The sequence below is a fragment of the Xyrauchen texanus genome, chromosome 24, assembly GCF_025860055.1.
Source record: "Xyrauchen texanus isolate HMW12.3.18 chromosome 24, RBS_HiC_50CHRs, whole genome shotgun sequence".
NCBI lineage: Eukaryota > Metazoa > Chordata > Actinopteri > Cypriniformes > Catostomidae > Xyrauchen > Xyrauchen texanus.
In genome coordinates, this window is record NC_068299.1 from 21,082,627 (window position 1) to 21,091,920 (window position 9,294).

General features: G+C 35.9%; 1 protein-coding gene across 1 annotated transcript in view; it reads left to right on the forward strand.

The window, feature by feature from the left end:
- Window positions 1-2,119, forward strand: part of LOC127617429 (DNA primase large subunit-like) — a 102,793-nt gene extending 100,674 nt beyond the window's left edge. The window contains exon 14 of the mRNA XM_052089394.1: window positions 1,702-2,119. Coding sequence (XP_051945354.1) covers window positions 1,702-1,926 — 225 coding nt within the window. The 3' untranslated portion in view covers window positions 1,927-2,119. The remainder of the gene's footprint in view (window positions 1-1,701) is intronic.
- The last annotated feature ends 7,175 nt before the right edge of the window (window positions 2,120-9,294 follow it).

Sequence of the window (9,294 nt, forward strand, 5' to 3'; positions counted from 1 at the left end):
TTATGTGTGTTGACACGGAAACCCGCATACTCGCAAATTTGTGCTTTTCAGTTTAAACTGGACCCGAGTGATACAACCGACCAAGAAAAACAACCTTTTCAACTATAAAGTTAGTTAGTCATTTATGGCAATAATGAAAACATGGACTGGTACCAGGAAACATATTGCAGGTAGTGAAATTGAAATTCATAATAGTTTTTCAGTTGTCTCCACGGAATCATTATACTGTAGATTTGATGCTTTAATAGGTTTCTGATATAAGGATGTCAGACTTTGGGTCTGTAAATTAAAATGAGCAATTTCTCATCCTAATTTTTTTGTGCTTGTTGCGCATCCGCTGGATTGATTTGGTGTATTAAGTTATCCAGAAAAGTGCAGTGAATGTTTTTCTCTTTTTTTTCCAGTGTTGTTGCTTTATTAATCTTCCCTACAATTTTACATTTATGCATTTGGCAGATTCTTTTATCCAAACCGACTTACAGTACACTTAGTTTAATGATCTTAAAACAAATAAAAATTATTTAATTCACAAATTACACCTACGACTTTTGTTTAAGAAACGTTTTTTTTTTACAGTCATTTATAGCTTTTTCCTCTGCGCATGAAGGCAGCAAGCGATGTCGAAGATGTTATCTGCAACTACTAATCTAGAATCGTTTTTTCACTCGTTTAAGGTGTGAATTTGAATTTGGGAAACTGACCAGCAGTTATGTGCACTTTATCTTAAGGCAGAAATCGAAAGCAACAGGCGGTAGATTAAGTGAGATAATTCCGCTTTGAAAATCTCTATGCGAGAGTGGACATTTTTACCAACCAAATGCTCAATTGTACAATAGAAGCGTGAAAGCAGAATGCTTATAATCTAAATAAATGCAATGTTAGAGCTGCATAACCTTAGGCCTATTGATTATTTCATAGGTTCCCAAACCAGCATATCACAAAGTGCATTCTGGGTTAAGCGAGCGGCCTGAGCTTGCGGAGCGCAATCTTCAAAAAGGCGCTCTCCGCTCTGTTAAAATGATCAACGCTCCGCTCACATGCTCTGTAGGCAACCACACTAAAATACTCTGTGCAGTCCTTAAAGAAATGTTCAGGGTTCAGTACAAACTATTGGCAGCAATTGGTGACATAATATTGATTATCACAGAAAACAGTTTAGAATTGTTGGTTTTTAAAAACAAAAACACACTACATATTCACATGAAACTATTGTAATTTTAATCGTTTCCCAATTTTTTTGTGCAGTGTTAAAATCCAGTCATGTCATGAACGTTTAAAGGCTGTAACTTTTGCATTATTTTTGTAAAGGTACCAGAGAAAGACTGTTTACATAGAAAAATTAATTCAAAGACTGGAGGTATTAAATAATTAATGAATTCGCTAGAAGATTATCTGCCTAGAGCAGTTGTCCCACTGCAAAAATGAAAGATGTGTTTTAACAAAATATTTCAGCTTTTTAACTATTGATTTGCAGTGCACAGTTTGTCTTTGTTGTCTTCATGTGTCACAATAACCCCATTTTTTGCTTTTTCTGTAAGTCAGTTTTCTGTAGAAATCCACATTATGACACAAATGCTGATGTAGTTTTACTTTTATTGAACCTGGAACAGTCTTTAAACCTGTTAGCGTGTAAACTCCATAAGTGACCAGTCTGTTCTCTCTGTCTAATACTTTTTAAACTTTTATATTTTATTGTTACAGATTGAGGATGCTGGATTTTCTCTTAATCACCCCAACCAGTACTTCATGGAGAGTCAAAAGCTTCTTGGTGGAGGCAGGGACATCAAGAAAGAGGTTGAGATGTCCCAAAGAGGGCAAGACAATGTGTCAAATAATGCATCTAACATGCCCCAACCACCTCAACCAAACTCCAAACCAACCCATGATGAGATGGGGGATTTAGACTCTTTCTTCCAGGATGAGTGATTTTGTACAGCCTAACTAAGGAACATATAGAGCTCTTACATGCATTCAGTGTATTTTCAATATATTAGATTAAATTTTCTGAAATGTTCATCTTTTTGGTGATGGAAAAATTTCCTGGTTTTATTAAAAATAATGCTAATAAATAAATTTTAATTTTTCATAGACAAAACCTTTCCGGGGGTTTTTTTTTTCCCATCCTAATACTAATCACTGTAGTAATCATCTGGGATAGATTGTTTTTCTGTCTCTATTTTTTCTTCAGGTTGGAACTATGATGTCTTTTATTTTTTGGAAAGGGAATCACAGAATTTACATTTATGTATTTGACTGACACTTATCCAAAGTGACTTGCAATGATTTCAAGCTATACATATTATAACAGTGCATGTGTTCCCTGAGAATAGAACCCATGACCCTGCATTTGTTAGGACTATGTTCTACCAGTTAGGATGATCTACAGGAGTATTTTTGACAAAAGTTTGCAGCTGCTGATTTGGCAAGGTAAGGGTAGGAAACAGTACGATGGACATTTTACAAGGGAAATTTAGATGCCAAATACCTTGGATCAGAGATTAATTAGTGTGAACCATCTGCACCTTGTTCTCTCTTGAAGACCCCATGAAATTGTTTGACAAGTGCAGTGTTCCTTCCTGTGTTGAAGTATTTCCGGTTACAGGTGGTATTAGGGGGAGGGATATTATTCTATAAGAAAGCATTTGATTGGACATAAATCTGTGTAGTGAACCATGAGTCATCAATATAAGATAGACTATATTTTAAATGTGTATACTGTATCTGCATAAGTGATTTTATAAAAAAAAAAAAAAAAAAAAAAAACTTTTAGCAGTATGCCAGCATATGGATGGCTTCAAAACTGGACAAAAAGTAAAATAAAAAAAACTCTTATTTTTATTTAATGGGGTCTAAATATAAGTTCTAAACTTGGTAACAAATTAAAATATATTATTTTGGGAATAGAAAACTTTGATTTCTCTCCCTTGCCCATCAAGGCAGAAGAAGCAACGCTGTGAGTTATATTGTGTTACAGCGGTGTCCTCAAGGACATTGAGGGATGTTGATTTTGGCCTATCAGGAGGTGCTTCACCCATTTCAGCAGTCACATTAAATCTGTACACCCTTCATCCTCACTTCTGACTCTTAAACATAATTGTGCTTGAAATGAACATTTGTTTTTAATGTCAAGCATCATTAAGGGTAGGAAAATTTCTTCTTTGTATGCAACAAACGTTAAGTCTAAATGTCTTGTGTGGGGGTGCGATTGCAGTGCAGTATCATACAGTTTTATCTTGCTGACAACGTCCTTGAACATTGAAATATGCCCTTCACATGATCAAAACCCTCCTCCTTAATTTGCCTTACTACTTGTTCCCTCCATAATGGCTTAGTTCTTGCCTCCTTTCTTACCGTGTACCCTGGACAAGCCAATGTGCTAAATATAGAGGCAATTAGAGGCACTGTGGAGTTAGACCTGCATTGTGAATGCAAATGGGTCCCCTTGGTAGGGCAAAGGCAAGTAATGATACTATTAAGGGACAAATTTAATGAATGCTCCTACCTTTGAGTGTGCTTATAGTTTCGGCCCAATTGTTATTCTCCAAACGTGTGCACAGTTATTTGTTATTCTGAGTTGATATGTTTATGAATCACTTAAACTTACAGTGTTTTTTTCCATCCTGAAGAAATCATCGCCAAGGTGAGAATAACAATCTGCTGTCAAAATAACCTTCCAACAATGGTGTAATATGGATATTTAATTATACCAATACTTCATTTTAATTCTGATCAACAGTATCTGAGTCTTTACCCCGTTTATGTTCAGTTGCAGGCAGACAAAATCTAGTAACATGGAAAACCTCACCATGTCACTACATTTACTCTCTTAAACAATTATTTATATTTTTCACATTCAAAACTAGATCCTATGGCTTGCCAATCTGATGCAAGTTGACTTTAGGATGGGGAAAAAAATAAACACTTCTTGCATTTATATGCTGTACTTTTTTTATTTTTTATGGACTGGCTGTATACAATATAAAGGTTTGTTCTATACGGCCATAGTGTCTTACTATGAAGGTTGTTGTGCTGCTGGGTTTGCTGCAATCCTTCACCCCGTCACACTAGCTGAATTAAATTGGCTTTGGAGTTTAAATGTGGAGCTTGACAGACAAGGGATTAGTGCAAAATAATATGCATCTGGATATAAGCAGTTCATAGCTAGGGTATTGTCAGTGAGAGACCTTCATGTTTAATACTTGGTGGAGCTTGACTGCATTTGACAAAGCTATTCCCTTTCTACACGCTTTCTTGCACCAGGACCCAATACACTGGAGCTTCTTTCACTTCAACAAATGGATTTAATGTTGTTAGCCATATCATGCAGTACACAGTTCCCACAAGTGTCAGAAATGTACTTTATATTTAATTAAAGTGCATATTTGCCTCTTGGAATTGATTTTTTGTGTGTGCCTATATTAAACCACAGTGGGTCATCCACATGTCCAAATATATTCTCAGTCTGAACAATGATTATTCTGTTACTTGGAAAAGCAACAAAATAGTAAAGTAGCTTTAAAGAATACATACGAAATAACATGATGAACACTGCAAAAGTGCATCCAATATTATATAATTTGTGCGCTCTGACAATTTATTTTATAGTATTTATTTTCTTTATATATATATATATATATATATATATATATATATATATATATATATATATATATATATATATATAAAACAGTATATTTTATTTTCAAGTTCAATAAGTTTTAAAAATTTTCAAGTTCAGTGTTTGATTTTTATTTGTGACTGGTATCAAATGTTAGAAAACAGATAAAGTCTGTTGAGGATTTTTCCCCATATATTAAACATCAGACTTTGTTTGCACTTTCTATGCCATTTTTGCCCTGAGCCCTAGTCAGTTTCTAACCATGGTACTCACATAATATAATTTACTTGCTGTTTAGAAGAGAGGCCAATTGGCGATGGTGCTTTTGGTGGAGGAAGCATAATGTATTCAGTGACGTGCCTGTCCATTCTTGAAAGCAGTAAAGCCTTTTACCTATATGTGTGTGGGGAGACTCTCCATTTATCTGGGGAAAGTTAGATAAATCGGTTTCTTCTGTTTACATGTGTTTACTATGTATTGTGCTATGTAGAATTTTTTAAAAGCATGCCCAGTGGTTTATATAAAACAAGACCTTCATGAGTTGAAGGTTGCCGAGTGTGTGGTTGTCCTCTGTGAGCATCAAGAGGTCTCACGCCACTGTCTGAAAATTGGTTTCATTTGTCAATCTTTCATGAGGTTCATTTCTGAGAATGGCCAATCTGAGACTGTAACGGGTGCAGTTGTCTTTTGGGGTAATAGAAGAACTTAACCTAACTTTACACTGCTATACTTATGCTGTGCAAGGTTTAAAATTGAGTTGCTAAATCCTGTTGAATCGCTAGAAAATGATTTTATACTTTTGTATCTCAATTGCTTTAACAGAACCAATTTCCATTGAAAATGGTCTTGTAGGGAATTTCTGATGCAACCCTCATATGAATTTCTCTGCCACATACTGTTTGGAATTATTTAACAATATGGTGCATGGATTATTAAATCACAAAGTATAAAACATTTTATGTTTCTTTTTACTCCAAAATGTGAATATTATCACTCCACTTGTTTTGCCCAAAGTGATGTTTTTATAAGTAATAGTAATATTCCAGATTTGCATTATCACTTTTTTCAGCATGTTGAATTGGCTTTCATAAATAAAAAAACAATTTTAGTTTATATAAAGAGAGATCTAATAAATGGAGCAGTCCTCTAATATTTTGCGTACAGGTCAAAGGTCACCCATGGGATTTTGGATGTACTGTAGGTTACTCTGACATCACACTGAATTGTTCAAAATGTCCTTTCTGTTCACTGTAGTGGACACCATGCATCAGAGGGTTAAATTTTAGATTCAGTTGAATGTCATGTTGAATAATTTTAAAAAGGTTTTTAGAAAATTTAATTTGAAACATTTCATTTCTGGGAGTAAATGATGTTGCCGGCCAGTAATGATTAATCCATCTGGCTGTACAGCTGTTTACTGTGACCTCATGACCACAGCTCCTCCTCTTCACACTAAACTGTGGCTCCATCATTGTTTTGCATTCTCATATTTATGGGGGAAAAAATCCACTATTTCCTCAGCTCTGTCAGCAGAAACTTTCTTTGTCTTGATGTGTAGGGCTCTTTGTGGTAGCTTTTATCGACTCCTGGTGTAATTTCTTCACCTCTAATCTTGCAGAAAGTAAGCTTGAAATGTCATAGATAAGCACTTTTTGGAAGTTGTTTGGCCCATGGGGAATAATTTGGTATTCTCAGGCATTCCACCTTGGTGTAAGCAGTATAAGAGATGAAGTATAAAGCCCTGCATTCATAGAGAAGTGTTTTGATTCACTATGCTTTAGCAGTGGACAAATATAGCACATTCCGAAAGGGTACAGCCGTTTATCTTTAAGTTTTTGTGTTTTCTTCTTTCTAAAGAAAATATCGTAGATCTATGAATAATAAATTTGTGTGTGTAAACATTTCTGAATTGGAATGGGCTGCAAGTTATTTGGTCTTGTTTTCCTTATCTACAGTTTCGAGGTATAGAGAAAATAACAACAGATAATTTGCAAAAGGCAGACTCAGGCCTATTATTTGTCCTCATTACATTGGTATATTTCCATAGCTAAATTGCTTTTACTGATGCATAAAATCTATAGATGGATCCTGGTTTGATGGTTCAGAGGCCAAATATATTCATATATAGGGCTCAACAATAAGGACATTCCAGGGCCAGTGTTAGAAATTTGGTCCAGTTGATGGAACTGTGACAGTAGTACATTGTCACTGTATCTTGCATTCATTTAACATGTACATGCGATTTTATGCCATGCAAACCTAAAAAAAAAAACATGGTTGTTGTGAATTTTTTAGTTTGAAATATAATACCCAGGTAAAGTTATCTAGCAGGCTAACATTATTTAGGTATTGTTAAAATTTTTAGACTGCCTGAAAGCATGAGTTTGAATTGGATAGAATTATAAAATGATGCCATTGTTTCTCAGCAAATGTGTTTGTCTATTGAAAAAGTTTACTGTATAATGTCTTGTTAATATTGCAAATTAAAAACTATACTTTTACTGTCAATTGTATTTTTTTCTGATAGGTATAAAAAAATTCCAGTGTGACCAATTACAATGAAAATCCTCATTATGTCATTATACAGTATGTTCTATATTGGGAGTGTTACTTTTGAAATACATGCTGTAAAATGTCATTTGTAATGTATTCCGTTAGATTACTCAAGGTCAGTAACGCATTCTAAATACTTTGGATTACTTCTTCAGCACTGGTAGATTTTTTTACTTGTTTTGACTATAAAAACTCTGCAAGTACAGTAAGACAAAGTACACATGTTAAAATACATTCTCTGAAAATCCTAAATATATTATACTGTGTTGTTTCTAAAACAAGATAAATCAAAATAATCTTGTTTTGTGGATTTTTAGATGTTTTTACAGGAAAACAATACACCAATTATTATAAAGAATAAGATATTTGCCCTAATATCAATGGTTATGATCCAACTTGAATTTTTCTTGATAAAAAAATAAGATTGTGGCTGGTAACATGTGCATGTAAAATAGCTAGAAATAACTGTGGAGCGGAGGGGGGCGGGGCCGGTCGGAATATCGCGCACCCGGTCCCCAATCAGCCTGATGAGGCGCGCGAGGGATAAAGGCGGCCGGTGACGATGGTTCGAGAGAGAGAGAATTACGGACATGTCCGTCATGTGTGTTTGTTTATGTGTTTTTGAGTTTAAGTTTCTCATTAAAATATAATTTATGTTGACAAGCCGGTTCTCGCCTCCTCCTTGCCCATCCTTCAACTGTGTTACAATAACATTTTAGCTTAGCATAAAGCTGACAATTTACACAAGATTGATTTCTATTTCTTCTGCTCCAAACTTCAAATGTACTTCTCTGTCTGCTCGTAATGTGACACATAATAAGAAAGTGTTTCACTGCTGTTCAAATGCACTTTGGATCACATCATTTATATGTATAAATGTTTTCCATCTGAAAGGACTAAATATTAAATTAAACAATTGACAATAAAATGCAAAGTAATCTCTTCGGTAATCGAAATACTATTTGAATGTAACTGTATTCTAAATACCAATGATTTAAATTGTAACTGTAGGGGGCCTGGGTAGCTCAGTGAGTAAAGACGCTGACTACCACCCCTGGAGTTGCGAGTTCGAATCCAGTGTGTGCTGAGTGCCAGGTCTCCTAAGCAACCCAATTGGCCCGGTTGCTAGGGAGGGTAGAGTCACATGGGGTAACCTCCTTGTGGTCGCCATAATGTGTGGTTCTTGCTCTAGGTGGGGCACGTGGTGAGTTGTGCGGGAATGGCGTGAAACCTCCACAAGTGCTACGTCTCTGAGATAACGTCCTCAACAAGCCACCTGATAAAATGTGTGGATTGACGGTCTAAGATGCAGAGGCAACTGAGATTTGTCGTCCGCCACCCGGATCGAAGCGAGTCACTATGCCACCACAAGGACTTAGAGTGCATTGGAAATTGGGCATTCCAAATTGTGGAGAGAGAAAAAAATTGTAACTGTAGTGGAATACAGTTACTTATATTTTGTATTTTAAATACATAATCTCATTGCATGTATTCCGTTACTCCCCACCCCTGTCTATATAGTATCTATTATACTGATTTGAAACGTCCTGCAGACACTTCTACTCTTCGCCCTGCACCTAATCTGGCTAGACATTGACTAATTAGATGAGACTCCAGCACACTTGCTGCTCTGAAAAGAACTGTTCCTGTGCTGTCCTTTCTCTTCCTTTTTACCCTTCTTTTACTCCGGTTCTGCATAAATGTATTCCTCTTTCACTGCTCAGAATCCATGCATAACAAGTGTGCTGCAAGTTGCATCTAATCTTTGGTTCTTTGACTGTTTGCCTCAGTGAGTGTGGGAGCTGGCAAGAGAAGTGTGTGTGTGTCAGGCAGCAGAGAGGAAGAGTATTTGATCATGTCTTTGACGATGACTGTGACAGCCTGCACTTCTGGTGGAAAAGAAAGTGTGACTAGAGCCTCTGCCAGCGGTTTTCGTTTCTGGTGTGGGTGGAAGGGGGGTTAGACATACTGCTCTGATCTGCACACAGATGATGGGTCTGTGGAACAAGCTTAAATGTATTGAACCCGCTTTCCTTAGCCACATTGAAGACTTATGGTTATCCACAAAGCTTGGGGATTAAAAGAGCTGAAGGTTACATTTTAATGATTTTTAAACTCTTGAA